Source organism: Oncorhynchus nerka, linkage group LG4 (assembly GCF_034236695.1).
Source record: "Oncorhynchus nerka isolate Pitt River linkage group LG4, Oner_Uvic_2.0, whole genome shotgun sequence".
Lineage (NCBI taxonomy): Eukaryota > Metazoa > Chordata > Actinopteri > Salmoniformes > Salmonidae > Oncorhynchus > Oncorhynchus nerka.
In genome coordinates this window covers 92,775,982-92,797,783 of record NC_088399.1, presented here as the reverse complement: position 1 = coordinate 92,797,783, position 21,802 = coordinate 92,775,982, and the positions used below count along the sequence as shown (strand labels likewise).

The 21,802-nt window shown below is 44.6% G+C and overlaps 2 protein-coding genes across 2 annotated transcripts; one reads left to right on the top strand and one right to left on the bottom strand.

Moving 5' to 3' along the window:
* Nucleotides 1–1,163: 1,163 nt before the first annotated feature.
* polr1h (RNA polymerase I subunit H) lies at nt 1,164–4,130 on the bottom strand. Its single transcript, XM_029658882.2, has 5 exons — nt 4,040–4,130; nt 3,668–3,791; nt 2,748–2,848; nt 2,399–2,508; nt 1,164–1,533 (listed from the first exon to the last, which is right to left on the bottom strand). The coding sequence occupies exons 2-5, from the start codon at nt 3,783–3,785 to the stop codon at nt 1,509–1,511; spliced, it is 354 nt and encodes a 117-aa protein (XP_029514742.1). The 5' UTR covers nt 3,786–3,791; nt 4,040–4,130; the 3' UTR covers nt 1,164–1,508.
* ddx39b (DEAD (Asp-Glu-Ala-Asp) box polypeptide 39B) lies at nt 4,121–21,173 on the top strand. The gene is made up of 11 exons (XM_065018040.1): nt 4,121–4,208; nt 8,052–8,263; nt 10,299–10,426; nt 10,795–10,887; nt 10,989–11,172; nt 11,302–11,420; nt 16,769–16,900; nt 18,312–18,421; nt 18,545–18,689; nt 20,192–20,339; nt 20,636–21,173. The coding sequence occupies exons 2-11, from the start codon at nt 8,053–8,055 to the stop codon at nt 20,650–20,652; spliced, it is 1,287 nt and encodes a 428-aa protein (XP_064874112.1). The 5' UTR covers nt 4,121–4,208; nt 8,052; the 3' UTR covers nt 20,653–21,173.
* The last annotated feature ends 629 nt before the right edge of the window (nt 21,174–21,802 follow it).

The window sequence follows — 21,802 nt, the reverse complement described above, 5'->3', positions numbered from 1 at the left end:
TAGTCTAGTGGTTAGAGCGTTGGGCCAGTAACCAGCAGGTAGTCTAGTGGTTAGAGCGTTGGGCCAGTAACCAGCAGGTAGTCTAGTGGTTAGAGCGTTGGGCCAGTAACCAGCAGGTAGTCTAGTGGTTAGAGCGTTGGGCCAGTAACCAGCAGGTAGTCTAGTGGTTAGAGCGTTGGGCCAGTAACCAGCAGGTAGTCTAGTGGTTAGAGCGTTGGGCCAGTAACCAGCAGGTAGTCTAGTGGTTAGAGCGTTGGGCCAGTAACCAGCAGGTAGCCTAGTGGTTAGAGCGTTGGGCCAGTAACCAAAAGGTTGCTGGATTGAATCCTCGAGTTGACAAGGTAAAAATATGTCGCTCTGCCCCTGAACAAGGTGTTCACTGTTCCCCGGTAGGCCGTCTTTGTAAATAAGAATTTGTTCTTAACTGTCTTGCCAAGTTAAATAAAAATACAAACTTGCATGTCATATTTTAAAGTTACTTTAGTAGGGTTGTTAAATGGACTGATCCTGCACATGTAGAAAGCTAGACATGTGGCCACATGGTTGTACAACCGGTCCATGAACTCAGGGCTCGACTCCATTCAAATACTCATGGAGGTTCTTGCATTGTTACTGCACGCACAGCTTCATCTTCTGCTAAGGACAAGAAGAAGAAGCGGGAGATGATTGGTAGTTGCGCCTCCTCTAGCATAGCTACACTCATGACGTAAGTCTGATGTATAGAACATTAGCTAGCTAATACAAGGTTGAAAGTGTTTTCACAGGATTTTGTGGTTCAAACAAGCATTTACATTTTTTTGTAAAAACTATCAAGGAGAATGTTTTACCTGAGGGTTATCAGAAATGGCCTAAATAATTCCTAGAAATCTACAAAGTCCCAACAAATTCAGCATCTTCCAAGTTAACAAAAAGGTCATTGACACCATGTTGGATGGCCACGTGATTCAGACCTCCACAAGGGGAGCCTTCAGATTGGAGCAAGTGCTTTTGCCGCACTCAACATCACAGTGAAATATAAATGTAGTATTTTTTTAACTTAAATAGAGACAAACAAAATGATTTTGTTAATATACACAGTTGTAAACATTATGTATGTTGAGGCAAATTCACTGTCATTACCTGACATTGTTGACAAAAGGGTAGAAAGGAGAAAAACAACCAAACACGTTCTAAAGACAAATATTTTAATCACACAAATCCACACTTGAAAATCTCCGCAGACAAACATCAGACATCAGTATTCAACCCTCATTCCAAATGCTGCAGCTGCAATCTATCTGATGCAGTAAAGGCAAACCATTGAAATGCTTAGCACCCCGGAGCGACTATCCTAAGCATCATTACAAGTAACGAAGAGCAAGGAATAGCATACCAATTGTGCTTTCTCCAATAAGAGCTCAAGTTTGCATTACATAGATCAAACACATTCTTGTTTACAGACAAAAGAGAGGAGAAGAGGAGAATATTGATGGCGGTCCAAGGGAATGGGGAAGCATCTCCATCTCTTCTCAGGAGTCTTCTTTCTCCTGATATCTGAATGCAGAAATTAAATCAGAACATATCCAGTCATAAATGAACAAGTGCTTGTCATAGTGTGTTGCAGAACAACATAAAATGGAATAGATTGTATGAATCTGTTGGTGAGAACAGGCTCAGAATAGATTGATGAATCTGGTGGTGAGAACAGGCTCAGAATAGCCTTGGTGAATTGGTTAGGATTAGGGTTAGTGAGATGTACCTGCAGTGTATACAGGCTCAGAATAGCCTTGGTGAATTGGTTAGGAATAGGGCTAGTGAGATGTACCTGCAGTGTATACAGGCTCAGAATAGCCTTGGTGAATTGGTTAGGAATAGGGCTAGTGAGATGTACCTGCAGTGTATACAGGCTCAGAATAGCCTTGGTGAATTGGTTAGGAATAGGGCTAGTGAGATGTACCTGCAGTGTATACAGGCTCAGAATAGCCTTGGTGAATTGGTTAGGATTAGGGCTAGTGAGATGTACCTGCAGTGTATACAGGCTCAGAATAGCCTTGGTGAATTGGTTAGGAATAGGGCTAGTGAGATGTACCTGCAGTGTATACAGGCTCAGAATAGCCTTGGTGAATTGGTTAGGAATAGGGCTAGTGAGATGTACCTGCAGTGTATACAGGCTCAGAATAGCCTTGGTGAATTGGTTAGGAATAGGGCTAGTGAGATGTACCTGCAGTGTATACAGGCTCAGAATAGCCTTGGTGAATTGGTTAGGAATAGGGCTAGTGAGATGTACCTGCAGTGTATACAGGCTCAGAATAGCCTTGGTGAATTGGTTAGGAATAGGGCTAGTGAGATGTACCTGCAGTGTATACAGGCTCAGAATAGCCTTGGTGAATTGGTTAGGAATAGGGTTAGTGAGATGTACCTGCAGTGTATACAGGTGAAGAAGACCGTCTGTCCTTCATCTGCAGATCTCATTTGTCTGGTGTGATAAACCATCCCTTCTTTATTGCAGCGAGAGCAGCGTCTGTCAATCTAGAATGCAAGAGTTTGAGGAGGTTATAGACAGAACATACATTGATATATAACCGTAGTATTATTACACGGTTACGTTGTGTAGATTTCTAGAGGTTACAGCCTAAATGGAGTTTCTCGAGTATTGATAAAGTATACCATTACCCTGTCACTCCATGTTTCAATATGATTTCCCTAGTTTTAAAAATGGGACCATTGATCATTTCATGAATAGGAACTTCATTGCAATGAATTCCTACCACAGCCCCCTTGAGTTCCGAGTCCTCCTCTTCCACAGCAACAGAGGACCCTTCGAGAGGATTAAAGACAACAGAAGACCTGATCTCTTGACCTGAAAATTCTGAAAACGATGACACAAAAAACACAGTTACATCGTGGGTCACATACTTATGAAAATATAAGATTGATAAAGGAAACGGTCTGGTGTCAGATCTGTGTGCTCTAGCCAACTCCATTGCTCGTCCTGGTAAAGACAAACATGCTTGGCATGATGATTTTGATTTTATTTAACTAGGCAGGTCAATTAAGAACAAAGTCTTAGTTGCACCAGTATTTCTACTTGCACATCACCATCTGCTCATCTATCACTCCAGTGTTAATTTACTAAATTGTAATTACTTTGCTACTATGGCCTATTTATTGCCTTACCTCCTCACGCCATTTGCACACGCTGTATATAGACTTAATTTTTTTCTATTGTGTTATTAACTGTATGCTTGTTTATTCCATGTGTAACTCTTGTGTTGTTGTTTGTGTCACACTGCTTTGCTTTATCTTGGCCAGGTCGCCGTTGTAAATGAGAACTTGTTCTCAACTAGCTTACCTGGATAAATAAAGGTGAAATCAAATAAATAAATAAAAATGTACAAGGACGTCTACACCGGCCAAACCCGAACGACGCTGGGTCAATTGTGCGCCGCCCTATGGGACTCCCAATCACGGCCGGTTGTGATACAGCCTGGAATCAAACTGGGGTCTGTTGTGACGCAGTGCCTTACACTGCTGCGCCACTCGGGAGTCCCCGATGTGACAAGCAATTGGCATGAAAGCACAAACAGACTGGTAGCCCCCTTTGGATAACGATTCTGTCTGTTAGTAGGCTACAACATGATTTATAACAGGGACATTTGACTGATGACAACAAACAGGCCATCCTCACCGCTGACAGGTAAACTGAATGCACAGCGGGGACAGGAGACTGTGTTCTGCAGCCCAGGTAGAGGCAGTACGTTCCCACACTCAGGACAGAAGTTGGGATCTCCACTGAAACACGACATCACTGGCTATGGGGAGGGAAAAGTATTTCAGCGAACATTGTCAGCAACCTTTTGTGGGTTTGGCCATAAGATACAGCTAGGTTAGTTAGTCACGTTGCTTGCTAGCTGGCTGGCCATTATTTAGCTATAGTTAACCAGTCAACACGTGTTTAACTAATACTATAATTATTTAAAACAATAAAATGTGTACACATCGCTAGCTGTCAAACAAAAACGTTTCCCGATACCAGTTTCAGCGCAGTTCCCAATCTCACCTTCTTTGTAAACCTCGATGTTAGAGAACGTTTCCGAAGTGTTTCCAAGCCAAATGTCGCAGGTCGCGGACATTCAACGCATGCGCACAGTCGCACGTTGATTGCGTTTTACCGAAACGATAGCTCTCATTTGCAAACGCTCCAGCTACATTTCTTCACAACGAATAAGGTAAACAATGCTCACTAGGAATATGTATTTAATATGTATTTATTGTCTGTACAATACATTTTCCATATGTTGCACATCGTGTAGAATAGCTAGGTAGAAATCTTGTCAAGCTTAAGAAGCTAGCTAGCTCGACCAGCCAACTCATGAGTCGTGTTTGCTAACGGCTAGCTAGCTAACGTTACTCATGTTGACACACGTGATAAGCTAACAGCCCAAATTAATAGCGTTAGTTACGAGTACATTTACTTATTTCATTCCACAACATGTCATAAATAGAAGTGAAGATGGCATGAAATGAAACTCATCATTATCAGCATCATCACCACACAGTTGAGCATCAAATGAAAGATATGGCCGCGTGACGTTGGCTACACAGATTTGCTTGCAGGTGCAGCGAAATGTTTGTTTCTAGCTCCAACAGCGCAATAAAAAACCAAATACACACATCTGAAAAAATATCAAAACGAGCAATATCAGAGTCCGGAAAATAGATATGATGTGTTTTATATATATATATAGATATATGATGTGTTTATATACACACACACACATAGGGGCTCCCGAGTGGCGCAGCGGTCTAAGGCTGCACTGCATCTCAGTGCAAGAGGCGTCACTACAGTACCTGGTTCCGGCCGTGATTGGGAGTCCCATAGGGCGGCGCACAATTGGCCCAGCGTTGTCCGTGTTTGGCCAGGGTAGGCCGTCATTGTAAATAGGAATTTGTTAACTGGCTTGCCTAGTTAAATAAAACTCTCTCTCTAATATATATATCTATATATATATAGATATATATATCAAAAAAAATAAAGGGAACACTAAAATAACACATCCTAGATCTGAATGAATGAAATATTTTTATTAAATTCTTTACATAGTTCAATGTGCTGACAAAATCACACAAATTATCAATGGAAATCAAATTTATCAACCCATGGAGGTCTGGATTTGGAATCACACTCAACATTAAAGTGGAAAACCACACTACAGGCTGATCCAACTTTGATGTAATGTCCTTAAAACAAGTCTAAATGAGGCTCAGTAGTGTGTGTGGCCTCCACGTGCCTGTATGACCTCCCTACAACGCCTGGGCATGCTCCTGATGAGGTGGCGGATGGTCTCCTGAGGGATCTCCTCCCAGACCTGGACTTAAGCATCCGCCAACTCCTGGACAGTCTGTTGGTGGATGGAGCGAGACATGATGTCCCAGATGTGCTCAATTTGATTCAGGTCTGGGGAACGGGCGGGCCAGTCCATAGCATTAATGCCTTCCTCTTGCAGTAACTGCTGACACACTCCAGCCACACGAGGTCTAGCATTGTCTTGCATTAGGAGGAACCCAGGGCCAACCGGACCAGCATATTGTCTCACAAGGGGTCTGAGGATCTCATCTCGGTACCTAATGGCAGTCCGGCTACCTCTGGCGAGCACATGGAGGGCTGTGTGGCCCCCCCAAAGAAATGCCACCCCACACCATGACTGACCCACCGCCAAACCGGTCATGATGGAGGATGTTGCAGGCAGCAGAACGTTCTCCACGGTGTCTCCAGACTATGTCACGTCTGTCACGTGCTCAGTGTGATCCTGCTTTCATCTGTGAAGAGCACACGGCGCCAGTGGCGAATTTGCCAATCTTGGTGTTCCCCCACCTGTGGACGTTGGGCCCTCATACCACCTTCATAGAGTCTGTTTCTGACCGTTTGAGCAGACACATGCACATTTGTGGCCTGCTGGAGGTCATTTTGCAGGGCTCTGGCAGTGCTCCTCCTTGCACAAAGGCGGAGGTAGCGGTCCTGCTGCTGGGTTGTTGCCCTCCTACGGCCTCCTCCACGTCTCCTGATGTACTGGCCTGTCTCCTGGTAGCGCCTCCATGCTCTGGGCACTACGCTGACAGACACAGCAAACCTTCTTGCCACAGCTCGCATTGATGTCCCGTCCTGGATGAGCTGCACTACCAGAGCCACTTGTGTGGGTTGTAGACTCCGTCTCATGCTACCACTAGAGTGAAAGCACCGCCAGCATTCAAAAGTGACCAAAACATCAGCCAGGAAGCATAGGAACTGAGAAGTGGTCTGTGGTCACCACCTGCAGAACCACTCCTTTATTGGGGGTGTTTTGCTAATTGCCTATAATTTCCACCTGTTGTCTATTCCATTTGCACAACAGCATGTGAAATGTTTTGTCAATCAGTGTTGCTTCCTAAGTGGACAGTTTGATTTCACAGAAGTGTGATTGACTTGGAGTTACATTGTCTTGTGTTCCCTTTTATTTTTTTGAGCAGTATATATATATATATATATATACACACACACACACACACAGTGGGGCAAAAAAGTATTTAGTCAGCCACCAATTGTGCAAGTTCTCCCACTTAAAAAGATGAGAGGCCTGTAATTTTCATCATGGGTACACTTCAACTATGACAGACAAAGCCCGCAAACTTGATGATTGAGTTGGAGGCGTGCGTGGCCACGCAGTCGTGGGTGAACAGGGAGTACAGGAGAGGGCTCAGAACGCACCCTTGTGGGGCCCCAGTGTTGAGGCTCAGCGGGGTGGAAATGTTGTTGCCTACCCTCACCACCTGGGGGCGGCCCGTCAGGAAGTCCAGTACCCAGTTGCACAGGGCGGGGTCGAGACCCAGGGTCTCGAGCTTGATGACGAGCTTGGAGGGTACTATGGTGTTGAATGCCGAGCTGTAGTCGATGAACAGCATTCTCACATAGGTATTCCTCTTGTCCAGATGGGTTAGGGCAGTGTGCAGTGTGGTTGAGATTGCATCGTCTGTGGACCTATTTGGGCGGTAAGCAAATTGGAGTGGGTCTAGGGTGTCAGGTAGGGTGGAGGCCATTATGGTAGAGTGGCCAGACGGAGGCCACTCCTCAGTAAAAAGCACATGACAGCCCACATGAAGTTTGCCAAAAGGCCCCTAAAGATTCTCTGGTCTGATGAAACCAACATTGAACTCTTTGGCCTGAATGCCAAGCGTCACATCTGGAAGAAACTTGGCACCATCCCTACGGTGAAGCATGGTGTTGGCACCATCCCTACGGTGAAGCATGGTGGTGGTACCATCCCTACAGTGAAGCATGGTGGTGGCAGCATCATGCTGTGGGGATGTTTTTCAGTGGCAGGGACTGGGTCACGAGTCGGGATCGAGGGAAAGATGAACGGAGCAAAGTACAGAGAGATCCTTGATGAAAACCTGCTCCAGAGCGCTCAGGACCTCAAACCGGGGTGAAGGTTCACCTTCCAACAGGACAACAATCCTAAGCACACAGCCAAGACAATGCAGGAGTGGCTTCGGGACAAGTCTCTGAATGTCCTTGAGTGGCCCAGCCAAAGCCCGGACTTGAACCCGATCGAACATCTCTGGAGAGACCTGAATGTTGCTGTGCAGCAACGCTCCCCATCCAACCTGACAGAGCTTGAGAGGATCTGCAGAGAAGAATGGGAGAAACCCCCCAAATACCGGTGTGCCAAGCTTTTAGTATCATACCCAAGATGGTGCTTCAATAAAGTACTGAGTAAAGGGTCTGAATACTTACGTAAATCTGATATTTCAGTTTATTTTTAATTTCTTAAACCTGTTTTTGCCTTGTCATTATATGGGGTATTGTGTGTTGATTGATGAGGTCGGAAAAAAACAATTAAATCAATTTTCGAATAAGTCGTAACAAAATGTGGAACAAGTCAAGGGTTCTGAATACTTGCCGAAGGCACTGTAGGTTGAAAGTGTCTCCTTGTTATGTACTGACAGGTTGATGGGACGTGCTTATGACTATTTGCCTGTCTGTCCTGTCTGTCCTGTCCTGTCCTGTCTGTGTTTCCCGCCTACCTACCTACCAGGATGACTGAGCAGGATGTGGAGAATGAGCTCTTGGACTATGAAGAGGATGATGTGGTGGGAGATCTATCAGGAGGGGATATTCTGTCCATTAAAAAGGAGCGTGTGAAGGGCTCCTATGTGTCCATCCATTCGTCTGGGTTTAGAGACTTCCTGTTGAAGCCTGAGCTGCTGAGGGCGATAGTGGACTGTGGCTTTGAGCATCCCTCTGAGGGTGAGTTGTATAAGTTAGGTTATTACCAGGGGCACCACATCAGAGGTCACAGATCTGGGTCGTATTCATTAGTGCACACTAGAGGTCGAACGATTATGATTTTTCAACGCCGATACCGATTATTGGAGGACCAAAAAAGCCGATACCGATTAATCGGCCAATTTTTATTTTTTTTATGTATTTGTAATAATGACAAATACAACAATACTGAATGAACACTTATTTTTAACTTAATATAATACATCAATAAAAATCTATTTGGCTTCAAATAAATAATGAAACATGTTCAATTTGGTTTAAATAATGCAAAAACAAAGTGTTTTGAGAAGTAAAAGTGCAATATTGCCATGTAAAAAAGCTAACGTTTTAAGTTCCTTGCTCAGAACATGAGAACATATGAAAGCTGGTGGTTCCTTTTAACATGAGACTTCAATATTCCCAGGTAAGAAGTTTTAGGTTGTAGTTATTATAGGAATTATAGGAATATTTCTCTCTATACCATTTATATTTCACTAACCTTTGACTATTGGATGTTCTTATAGGCACTTTAGTATTGCCAGTGTAACAGTATAGCTTCCGTCCCTCTCCTCGCACTTACCTGGGCTCAACCAGGAACACATCGACAACAGCCACCCTCGAAGCAGCGTTACCCATGCAGAGCAAGGGGAATAACTACTCCCAAGTCTCAGAGAGAGTGACGTTTGAAACGCTATTAGCGCGCACCCGCTAACTAACTAGCCATTTCACATCGGTTACACCAGCCATGAGGCTGATAGGCTTGAAGTCATAAACAGCGCTGTGCTTGCGAAGAGCTGCTGGCAAAACGCACTAAAGTGCTGTTTGAATGAATGCTTACGAGCCTGTTGCTGCCTACCACCGCTCGTTAATTATAACATATGTTAATGTTAATTATAACATAATAACACACATAAATACAAGCCTTTGGTCATTAATGTGGTCGAATCCGGAAACTCATTTCGAAAACAAAACGTTTATTTCAGTGAAATATGGAACCATTCGGTATTTTCGGCATCCCTAAGTCTAAATATTCCTGTTACATTGCACAACCTTCAATGTTATGTCATAATTACGTAACTGTTGCATATACACTGACATATACAAGTGACACAATTTCACCTGGTTAATATTGCCTGCTAACCTGGAGTTCTTTTAGCTAAATATGCAGGTTTAAAAAATATATACTTCTGTGTATTGATTTTAAGAAAGGCATTGGTGTTTATGGTTAGTTACAGTCGTCCAACGATTGTTTTTTTTCGCAAATGCGCTTTTGTTAAATCATCCCCCAGTGTTGCATCGATTATATGCAACGCAGGACACACTAGATAAACGAGTAATATAATCAACCATGTGTAGTTATAACTAGTGATTATGATTGATTGTTTTTTATAAGATAAGTTTAATGGTAGCTAGCAACTTACCTTGGCTTCTACTGCATTCGCGTAACAGGCAGGCTCCTCGTGGAGTGCAATGAGAGGCTGGTGGTTGGAGCGTTGGACTGAACAGGCCTGAACAGGCAGTTAACCCACCGTTCCTAGGCCGTCATTGAAAATAATAATGTGTTCTTAACTGACTTGTCTAGTTCAATAAAGGTGTAAAAAATATATATATATCGGCGTCCATAAATACTGATTTCCGATTGTTATGAAAACTTTAAATCGGTCCTAATTAATTGCCCATTCCGATTAATCGGTCGATCTCTAATGCACACTGTAGCAAAATGGTTTGCAACGGAAAACGCTTCACACGAAACTGAGGGTTTCTTATTGGTCATGTAGTTCAGGTAGGTCCCTTTTCTGTTTCAGCCTGTTTGGTTCCTAGTGAACATCTTCAAGACAAAGTGCCACGATTAATCATGTCGAAGTACTGTATCAACTTTCAAACTATAAACAGGAAGTAACAGCATCATGATTTGGTACATTGTGTTTTTGATTTAGTTGGTTCTGAAGTAATTACTATTAAAATGGTAATAAATTGTATATTCATTCCTAATTTTGTACGACTATTTTCCTTCCAGTTCAACATGAATGCATCCCTCAGGCCATCCTGGGTATGGATGTGCTGTGCCAGGCTAAGTCTGGTATGGGCAAGACGGCCGTGTTTGTCCTGGCCACCCTACAGCAGCTGGAGCCTGTCACTGGACAAGTAATCTCACTCTCTGTCTCACCCTCCCTCCCGCTCTCTCTCACTCTCCCTTTCTCCTCTCTCTCTCTCCGCCTCCTTCAGTCTGTCACTCCGTTGTCACTCTGGACTGTTTATAGAGCTAGCGTTGTTGTCGTGGTCTTGGTCCATCAGTCTGTGAAGTACTGAGCTTTCTAATGCATTAAACTACCCGCCCTGACCACCCTTCTCTCTCTCTCCGCCAGTCTGTGAAGTACTAAGCTTTCTAATGCATTAAACTACCCGCTCTGACCACCCTTCTCTCTCTCTCTCCTCCTCCATCAGTCTGTGAAGTACTAAGCTTTCTAATGCATTAAACTACCTGCTCTGACCACCCTTCTCTCTCTGTTTAGGTGTCCGTGCTGGTGATGTGTCACACCCGAGAGCTGGCATTTCAGATCAGCAAAGAGTACGAGAGATTCTCCAAATACATGCCGACTATCAAGGTACACAAATTGCCACCCGGACCCTCTTAACCGCCAGTCTGGATAATAACTACACAGTTCAGTTCTTCCACCGCTGTTTTTCTCCCCATCTCTCCCACCAGGTGGCAGTGTTCTTCGGTGGCCTGTCCATAAAGAAGGACGAAGAGGTGTTGAAGAAGGAGTGTCCCCATGTGGTGGTGGGGACGCCGGGGCGAACCCTGGCCCTGATCCGTAACAAGACCCTCAACCTGCGACACATCAAACACTTCATCCTGGACGAGTGTGACAAAATGTTGGAACAACTCGGTGAGTCTGAATCGTTGAAGATTGGACAGTACACCACTATAGATGAATCATCTACTCATATTTACATTCTAGGATATCTAACATAATTTACAACCCCCCCCCCCAAAAAAACCTCCCTTTCTCCCTCAGACATGCGCAGAGACGTCCAGGAGATACTCCGTCTGACCCCCCATGAGAAACAGGTCATGATGTTCAGCGCCACCCTAAGCAAAGAGATTCGCCCCGTCTGCCGAAAGTTCATGCAAGATGTAATTACACCTCCTCTCCTCTTGCGTCCACCACCCCTCTCCTTCCTCCACACCCTCCACCTATCCCCCTTGATCTGCCTTGCCTGGCGGGTAATGGGGGTGGAGGAGTTACCCCCCCCTCTCCCACCCTGAGTCTGATATGAGAGAGACAGCGCTGTCTTTCTATATGCAAAACAGTCTCACCTCCTATAAGGGAAGTGACAGCCCCACTGACATAGGAAGGCCTTAGTTCTATGAGGAAGGCCTTAGTTCTATGAGGAAGGCCTTAGTTCTATGAGGAAGGCCTTAGTTCTATGCGGAAGGCCTTAGTTCTATGCGGAAGGCCTTAGTTCTATGAGGAAGGCCTTAGTTCTATGAGGAAGGCCTTAGTTCTATGAGGAAGGCCTTAGTTCTATGAGGAAGGCCTTAGTTCTATGCGGATGGCCTTAGTTCTATGTTCTATGAGGAAGGCCTTAGTTCTATGAGGAAGGCCTATGCTAGGTCACTTACTCGGCACACTAACACCTTACACTAGTAGTGTACTGCCTCACCTTTCACCAGAATGTCATGTGTTAATGGAGTCTCCTTTATAGACTAGCTTGTGCTGTTCAACTGAAATGTACGAAGTCTTTCTTCTTTCGTGAAGTTTAACACGGTCATCCAGGTGGAAATAGGTCCGGTTTTAAGTCTGTACGTTACGAATCTGACCTCTCTGACGTCACTATGCTGACCTCCCTGATGTCACTATGCTGACCAGCCTGATGTCACTATGCTGACCAGCCTGATGTCACTATGCTGACCTCCCTGATGTCACTATGCTGACCTCCCTGATGTCACTATGCTGACCTCCCTGATGTCACTATGCTGACCTCCCTGATGTCACTATGCTGACCTCCCTGATGGCACTATGCTGACCTCCCTGATGGCACTATGCTGACCTCCCTGATGTCACTATGCTGACCTCCCTGATGGCACTATGCTGACCTCCCTGATGTCACTATGCTGACCTCCCTGATGTCACTATGCTGACCTCCCTGATGTCACTATGCTGACCTCCCTGATGTCACTATGCTGACCTCCCTGATGACACTATGCTGACCAGCCTGATGTCACTATGCTGACCAGCCTGATGTCACTATGCTGACCTCCCTGATGACACTATGCTGACCAGCCTGATGTCACTATGCTGACCTCCCTGATGACACTATGCTGACCAGCCTGATGTCACTATGCTGACCAGCCTGATGTCACTATGCTGACCAGCCTGATGTCACTATGCTGACCTCCCTGATGTCACTATGCTGACCAGCCTGATGTCACTATGCTGACCTCCCTGATGACACTATGCTGACCAGCCTGATGTCACTATGCTGACCAGCCTGATGTCACTATGCTGACCTCCCTGATGTCACTATGCTGACCAGCCTGATGTCACTATGCTGACCTCCCTGATGTCACTATGCTGACCAGCCTGATGTCACTATGCTGACCAGCCTGATGACACTATGCTGACCAGCCTGATGTCACTATGCTGACCAGCCTGATGTCACTATGCTGACCAGCCTGATGTCACTATGCTGACCAGCCTGATGTCACTATGCTGACCTCCCTGATGTCACTATGCTGACCAGCCTGATGTCACTATGCTGACCAGCCTGATGTCACTATGCTGACCAGCCTGATGTCACTATGCTGACCAGCCTGATGTCACTATGCTGACCTCCCTGATGTCACTATGCTGACCTCCCTGATGACACTATGCTGACCAGCCTGATGTCACTATGCTGACCAGCCTGATGTCACTATGCTGACCAGCCTGATGTCACTATGCTGACCAGCCTATGCAGCTTTAGTTCCAAAAGCACGTTAAATAATCTTGTAATCTAGCCAAGCAAAAACAATTTGTCTCGATTTAACCTTTCTATTTATTAAGGAAACTGTTTTCCCGGGTTTGCATGAGTGTGTACGCTCTGCTCTAAGCCGCTCGTAAACCCCCCCCCCCCACCCCCCGGTTCACAGAGGTGTCTCGTGTTGACATTAATCTAGACGGTACACAAGAGGTGTCTCCTGTTACCATGAATATAGACGGTACACAGAGCTGTCTCGTGTTACAGGTAACTCTGAAATACTTGAAGAGGTAGCTAAGGGTAGAAGAGCCCTGTGGTCATATGAAATAATAGACTATGAACAGAAGAGAGAAGAAAATCCAGCTCCCTAAAACCCTTCGCCTGGTAACAGGGAGACTGGGACAGACTGAGTGAATGTTAGATGACAGACTGAGTGAATGTTAGATGACAGTGATTGAGAGGACAGACTGAGTGAATGTTAGATGACAGTGATTGAGAGGACAGACTGAGTGAACGTTAGATGACAGTGTTGAGAGGACAGACTGAGTGAATGTTAGATGACAGTGATTGAGAGGACAGACTGAGTGAATGTTAGATGACAGTGTTGAGAGGACACACTGAGAGGACACACTGAGAGGACACACTGAGAGGACAGACTGAGAGGACAGACTGAGAGGACAGACTGAGAGGACACACTGAGAGGACACACAGAGGACAGACTGAGTGAATGTTAGATGACAGTGTTGAGAGGACACACTGAGAGGACACACTGAGTGAATGTTAGAGGACAGACTGAGTGAACGTTAGATGACAGTGTTGAGAGGACACACTGAGTGAATGTTAGATGACAGTGTTGAGAGGACACACTGAGCGAATGTTAGATGACAGTGTTGAGAGGACAGACTGAGTGAATGTTAGAGGACAGACTGAGTGAACGTTAGATGACAGACTAAGTGAACGTTAGATGACAGACTGAGTGAACGTTAGATGACAGACTGAGTGAACATTAGATGACAGACTGAGTGAACGTTAGATGACAGACTGAGTGAACGTTAGATGACAGACTGAGTGACTGTTAGATGATTGAGAGGACAGACTGAGTGAATGTTAGATGACAGTGTTGAGAGGACAGACTGAGTGAATGTTAGATGACAGTGATTGAGATGACAGACTGAGTGAATGTTAGATGACAGTGATTGAGATGACAGACTGAGTGAATGTTAGATGACAGTGTTGAGAGGACACACTGAGTGAATGTTAGATGACAGTGTTGAGGACAGACTGAGTGAATGTTAGATGACAGTGTTGAGGACAGACTGAGTGAATGTTAGATGACAGTGTTGAGAGGACACACTGAGTGAATGTTAGATGACAGTGTTGAGGACAGACTGAGTGAATGTTAGATGATTGAGAGGACAGACTGAGTGAATGTTAGATGACAGTGTTGAGAGGACAGACTGAGTGAATGTTAGATGACAGACTGAGTGAATGTTAGATGACAGTGATTGAGAGGACAGACTGAGTGAATGTTAGATGACAGTGTTGAGAGGACACACTGAGTGAACGTTAGATGACAGTGATTGAGAGGACAGACTGAGTGAATGTTAGATGACAGTGTTGAGAGGACAGACTGAGTGAATGTTAGATGACAGTGTTGAGAGGACACACTGAGTGAATGTTAGATGACAGTGTTGAGAGGACAGACTGAGTGAATGTTAGATGACAGACTGAGTGAATGTTAGATGACAGACTGAGTGAATGTTAGATGACAGTGATTGAGATGACAGACTGAGTGAATGTTAGATGACAGTGTTGAGAGGACAGACTGAGTGAATGTTAGATGACAGTGTTGAGAGGACAGACTGAGTGAATGTTAGATGACAGCCATAATAAACTTGAGGATCGTTTATATTAGATGTCATTGATATAATTGGATTGATGAGTTAGTCATCTGTGAGTTAGTCATCTGTGAGTTAGTCATCTGTGAGTTAGTCATCTGTGATGTACAGCCTCACAGTCAATGATGTCCCTGATTTGATCGTGTGGATCATCTAATTGACAGACTGTTTCCTCATTGTTTAGTGAGACGGCAGGGTAGCCTAGTGCGTTGGACTAGTAGCCGAAAGGTTGCAAGTTCAAATCCCCGAGCTGACAAGGTACAAATCTGTCATTCTGCCCCTGAACAGGCAGTTAACCCAGTGTTCCTAGGCAGTCATTGAAAATAAGAATTTGTTCTTAACTTGTTAAATAAAGGTTAAAAAAGGTTTAAAAAAAGGTTTTAAAAAAAGACAGCTGCTTCCAGGGAGACTGAGTCAAAGTGGCGTGAAGACGAGTGTGTTGTGAAGATGAATCGATCTCACGTCCATTGGAGCAGCCATAGTTATTCCAACGAGGGCCAGGCTTTTTGTTTTCATGGACATTTACAGCATTAATGTATTACTTGTGGTTATGGTTTACAATAACTTGCAATTTCATCTGATCACTATGGCTTTTCGGTTGCCTTTTTTTTTTTTTTTTTTTTTTTTTTTTTTTTTCAAGTGTTGTGTTGGATAGTAGTGACTAGTGAGGGTGAGCGATGTCTGACTGTCTGTTTTATCAGTATGTGAATTGGTGTCCTGTGCGTGCGCTCGCCTGTCTGGCTGGCTGGCTGTTTGTCTGGGGGTGTCTGGGGGGGTGTGTGTGTGTCAACTTCAACCTTTGGTGTCCCTCTAACTCCCCATCCCCTCTCTCTCTCTATTTCCCTGGATTTCATCATGTCTCTCTGATTCACCTCTTCCTGGTCACTTTAACCACTGCTCTCTGGGAACCTTTCACTTCCTGGTCACTTTAACCACTGCTCTCTGGGAACCTTTCACTTCCTGTTTCCTTTCCCGTCCCTCTCCTGAACGTGTATTAATCTACCGTATTACTATATGTACATACAACTCCTCTGTCCCTCACAAACCTGGACCAACCATTCAAAACCCTTCACAACACGTGAAATACTCTGTCAACCCCCCCCTGTTAACTCTCCTCAAACATCACCCTTTCCTCCTACCAACCCCCCGTTACTCTCCTCAAACATCACCCTTTCCTCCTACCACCCCCCCCGTTACTCTCCTCAAACATCACCCTTTCCTCCTACCAACCCCCCTGTTAACTCTCCTCAAACATCACCCTTTCCTCCTACCAACCCCCCGTTACTCTCCTCAAACATCACCCTTTCCTCCTACCAACCCAACCCCCCCCTGTTAACTCTCCTCAAACATCACCCTTTCCTCCTACCAACCCCCCCGTTACTCTCCTCAAACATCACCCTTTCCTCCTACCAACCCCCCGTTACTCTCCTCAAACATCACCCTTTCCTCCTACCAACCCCCCCTGTTACTCTCCTCAAACATCACCCTTTCCTCCTACCAACCCAACCCCCCCATTAACTCTCCTCACGCTTCTTCCTGATTCGCCAACCTTCCCTCCACACGCCACACCCCTCTCCAACCCTCCTTCCCTAACCCTGTCCCACCCCTGGCTTGCTCCACCCAGCCGATGGAAATCTTTGTTGATGATGAGACCAAGCTGACTCTCCACGGGCTGCAGCAGTACTACGTCAAACTGAAGGACAACGAGAAGAACAGGAAGCTCTTTGATCTCCTCGACGTGCTGGAATTCAACCAGGTACTGGAATTAATTATGATGTTCAACCAGGTACTGGAATTAATTAATGTCTTAGTTCAACCAGGTATTGGAATTAATTATGATGTTCAACCAGGTACTGGAATTAATTAATGTCTTAGTTCAACCAGGTATTGGAATTAATTATGATGTTCAACCAGGTACTGGAATTAATTATGATGTTCAACCAGGTATTGGAATTAATTAATGTCTTAGTTCAACCAGGTATTGGAATTAATTATGATGTTCAACCAGGTATTGGAATTAATTATGATGTTCAACCAGGTATTGGAATTAATTATGATGTTCAACCAGGTATTGGAATTCATTAATGATGTTCAACCAGGTATTGGAATTCATTAATGATGTTCAACCAGGTACTGGAATTAATTATGATGTTCAACCAGGTATTGGAATTCATTAATGATGTTCAACCAGGTACTGTGTTTCATGTTCCACTGTGGTACATAACAGGGAAATTCAGGGAAAACAAAAACGCTGACTAGACAAGTCAAATTTTGAATATAAAAATGCAAATGACTGTAGTGGTGGTGTTTCCACCTGGTGTGAAGTCCGTGCAGCGCTGTGTTGGTCTGGCCCAGTGTGTGTGTGTGTAGTGATATTATAGGTGGTGATCTTTGTGAAGTCAGTGCAGCTCTGGTCTGGCCCAGTGTGTGTGTAGTGATATTATGTGTTATTATAGGTGGTGATCTTTGAAGTCTGTGCAGCTCTGGTCTGGCCCAGTGTGTGTGTGTGTGTAGTGATATTATATGTTATTATAAGTGGTGATCTTTGAAGTCTGTGCAGCTCTGGTCTGGCCCAGTGTGTGTGTGTGTGTGTGTGTGTGTGTGTAGTGATATTATGTGTTATTATAGGTGGTGATCTTTGAAGTCTGTGCAGCTCTGGTCTGGCCCAGTGTGTGTGTCGTGATATTATGTGTTATTATAGGTGGTGATCTTTGAAGTCTGTGCAGCTCTGGTCTGGCCCAGTGTGTGTGTGTGTGTGTAGTGATATTATATGTTATTATAGGTGGTGATCTTTGAAGTCTGTGCAGCTCTGGTCTGGCCCAGTGTGTGTGTGTGTAGTGATATTATGTGTTATTATAGGTGGTGATCTTTGAAGTCTGTGCAGCTCTGGTCTGGCCCAGTGTGTGTGTGTGTGTAGTGATATTATATGTTATTATAGGTGGTGATCTTTGAAGTCTGTGCAGCTCTGGTCTGGCCCAGTGTGTGTGTAGTGATATTATGTGTTATTATAGGTGGTGATCTTTGAAGTCTGTGCAGCTCTGGTCTGGCCCAGTGTGTGTGTGTGTGTAGTGATATTATGTGTTATTATAGGTGGTGATCTTTGTGAAGTCAGTGCAGCTCTGGTCTGGCCCAGTGTGTGTGTGTAGTGATATTATGTGTTATTATAGGTGGTGATCTTTGTGAAGTCCGTACAGCGCTGTGTGGCTCTGGCCCAGCTTTTGGTTGAGCAGAACTTCCCAGCTATTGCCATCCACCGCGGCATGCCTCAGGAAGAACGGTACGTAGATAGTTGGTGTGTGTGGTTCTGTTTTTTTGTCTGTATTATATTGAACATGAATACTAGTAAGTGATTGATCTGGCTTGGTCATGTGTGTGTCATTTTTCTAAACTTTCTCCCCAGTCTCTCTCGTTACCAACAGTTTAAAGATTTCCAGAGACGTATCCTGGTGGCCACCAACCTGTTTGGCAGAGGGATGGACATCGAGAGGGTCAACATCGCCTTCAACTACGACATGCCGGAGGACTCTGACACGTACCTGCACAGGGCAAGTCCCGTAGACTATTAGAGACTGTCCCGTAGACTATTAGAGACTGTCCCGTAGACTATTAGACCGTCCCGTAGACTATTAGAGACTGTCCCGTAGACTATTAGACCGTCCCGTAGACTATTAGAGACTGTCCCGTAGACTATTAAAGACTGTCCTGTAGACTATTAGAGACTGTCCAGTAGACTATTAGACTGTCCTGTAGACTATTAGACCGTCCCGTAGACTATTAGAGACTGTCCCGTAGACTATTAGAGACTGTCCCGTAGACTATTAGACCGTCCCGTAGACTATTAGAGACTGTCCCGTAGACTATTAGAGACTGTCCCGTAGACAATTAGAGACTGTCCCGTAGACTATTAGAGACTGTCCCGTAGACTATTAGAGACTGTCCCGTAGACTATTAGACTGTCCTGTAGACTATTAGACTGTCCTGTAGACTATTAGACTGTCCCGTAGACTATTAGAGACTGTCCCGTAGACTATTAGAGACTGTCCCGTAGACTATTAGAGACTGTCCCGTAGACTATTAGAGACTGTCCCGTAGACTATTAGACTGTCCTGTAGACTATTAGACCGTCCCGTAGACTATTAGAGACTGTCCCGTAGACTATTAGAGACTGTCCCGTAGACTATTAGAGACTGTCCCGTAGACTATTAGACCGTCCCGTAGACTATTAGAGACTGTCCCGTAGACAATTAGAGACTGTCCCGTAGACTATTAGAGACTGTCCCGTAGACTATTAGAGACTGTCCCGTAGACTATTAGACTGTCCCGTAGACTATTAGACTGTCCCGTAGACTATTAGACCGTCCCGTGGACTAATAGACTGTCCCGTAGACTATTAGAGACTGTCCCGTCAACTAATAGACTGTCCCGTAGACTATTAGACTGTCCCGTAGACTATTAGAGACTTCCCCGTAGACTATTAGAGACTGTCCCGTAGACTATTAGACCGTCCCGTAGACTATTAGAGACTGTCCCGTAGACTATTAGAGACTGTCCCGTAGACTATTAGACTGTCCCGTAGACTATTAGAGACTTCCCCGTAGACTATTAGAGACTGTCCCGTAGACTATTAGACCGTCCCGTAGACTATTAGAGACTGTCCCGTAGACTATTAGAGACTGTCCCGTAGACTATTAGACTGTCCCGTAGACTATTAGAGACTGTCCCGTAGACTATTAGAGACTGTCCCGTAGACTATTAGAGACTGTCCCGTAGACTATTAGAGACTGTCCCGTAGACAATTAGAGACCGTCCCGTAGACAATTAGAGACCGTCCCGTAGACTATTAGACCGTCCCGTAGACTATTAGAGACTGTCCCGTAGACTATTAATGACGTGATGTAGATGAGTAATTCTGAGCCTCGCCTTGCTCAGCTGTACTCCTTCAAACACGCTGATACAGGTTGTTTGTCTTACCGGTAGCAGCATCATCTTAAGTTTACTTGGTTATAAAGCCCTTTTTTAAGTTGTTTGTGTGCGTCTTACTCATCAGGTTGCCAGGGCGGGCAGGTTTGGCACCAAAGGCCTGGCCATCACATTTGTGTCTGATGAGACGGATGCCCGTACTCTTAACGACGTCCAGGACCGATTCGAGGTGAACATCAGCGAGCTGCCCGATGAGATAGACATCTCATCTTACAGTAAGTGCTGCTTAGTTCCAATTAGCCTTGGTTAATCAGTGAATTTAGAGTATTTTACTCTGCAAGTTAGATTGTGTTTTTACCTTGTCCGCTCGGGGATTCGATCCAGCAACCTTTCGGGTTACTGACCCAACGCTCTAACCACTAGGCTACCTGCCGCAGTAATGTTGCTTATTAGGAAATGGATTGTGTTGTAAACATCTGTATTTTTTTATCAGTGGATTATAGATGATGATCAAGTGATGTGTTTTTTTTTTTTGCTTTAACTTGTCCTGTTTTACTTCCTGTCTTCTCAGTTGAACCAACCCGGTAAAGAAGACCAGATCTATTACCCAGCAGACATTGCGACCTTATATTTGACCTTTTTAACACTGATAACTAAAGGTCAAATCAACTATTATCCAATCAAACAGTACAATACAGTAAGAATGATTTCTTTTAAATCTGCTGGCATTCATTCGCCCCCACCCTTAGAATGAATAAATTAGGACTACTGTGGAATAGCGCCTTCTGTGGATAGAAAAGTTTGGTTACATTGTCAGGCCTTTTCCCATGCCATTTGTTTACTGATGTTTAAATATTGTTTGGTTGTATTTATCTAGACTAGGTAGCTGTCACTGAATATTTGAGTTATTTATTTTGTTTAGCATTTTTATTTATTTGGATTGTGAATGCTGCATTTTTATAGCCTGTGAAAATAGTCAACCAGTTACCAAGCGGTAGTTTCTAGTGTTGAAGGACAAGAAGAGGGAAGTTACATGGAAGGACTTGAAGAGAGACTAAACAAGCGTTGTTCTGCGCTCAAATGTGGATTCATAAATATGTTTGACTCTATACAGACTTGCTGCTTCTTCTTGTCTCAACAGCTAATCTTGTCCTGTCATTGCTCTGTCTTGAGGTGTATGCCACAGTCGGGAAAATATACCGATGGACAAACTACCTGCCAAGGCTTACACTGCCTGAATGTAGAAACAGCCTCATCTGCCGGGCATGACAGATCACTGACACATTAGATCACTGTCACGGAGACTGGTACACATTAGATCACTGTCACGGAGACTGGTACACATTAGATCAGACTGTCACGGAGACTGATATGGAGACTGATACACATTAGATCAGGCTGTCATGGAGACTGATACGGAGACTGATACACATTAGATCAGGCTGTCATGGAGACTGATACGGAGACTGATACACATTAGATCAGACTGTCACAGAGACTGCTACACATTAGATCACTGTCATGGAGACTGCTACACATTAGATCAGACTGTCACGGAGACTGATACGGAGACTGCTACACATTAGATCAGACTGTCACGGAGACTGCTACACATTAGATCACTGTCATGGAGACTGCTACACATTAGATCAGACTGTCACGGAGACTGCTACACATTAGATCACTGCCACGCCGACTGATACAAGGTAAAGTACAGTAGCTCTTATAGCCTAAAGCA